General features: G+C 68.1%; 1 protein-coding gene across 1 annotated transcript in view; it reads left to right on the plus strand.

Annotated features, from left to right (window-relative positions):
• Positions 1-6: 6 nt before the first annotated feature.
• The window catches only part of BZW1 (basic leucine zipper and W2 domains 1), a 10,295-nt gene continuing 10,088 nt past the window's right edge, over positions 7-213 (plus strand). Inside the window, exon 1 of the mRNA XM_010713424.1 lies at positions 7-111. Coding sequence (XP_010711726.1) covers positions 51-111 — 61 coding nt within the window. The 5' untranslated portion in view covers positions 7-50. The remainder of the gene's footprint in view (positions 112-213) is intronic.

The raw sequence follows: 213 nt of genomic DNA on the forward strand, positions 1-213 counted from the left end.
GGCGACGCTGAGAGGTGCGATGTGCTGTGCTCCCGCGCAGGGCGTCTTTTATGAATCAAAAGCAGCAGAAGCCGACGCTTTCGGGGCAGCGCTTCAAGACCAGAAAGAGAGGTAAGGGGCCGCGGCCTGGCACCGCGCTGCCTCCTGCACAAGATCGTCGCGAGCGTGGCGCCGGGTGCCGCGTGGGGGAGGGAAGCGGCGAGCGGGGCCGCG

Source organism: Meleagris gallopavo, chromosome 7 (assembly GCF_000146605.3).
Source record: "Meleagris gallopavo isolate NT-WF06-2002-E0010 breed Aviagen turkey brand Nicholas breeding stock chromosome 7, Turkey_5.1, whole genome shotgun sequence".
In the NCBI taxonomy this organism is placed as follows: domain Eukaryota; kingdom Metazoa; phylum Chordata; class Aves; order Galliformes; family Phasianidae; genus Meleagris; species Meleagris gallopavo.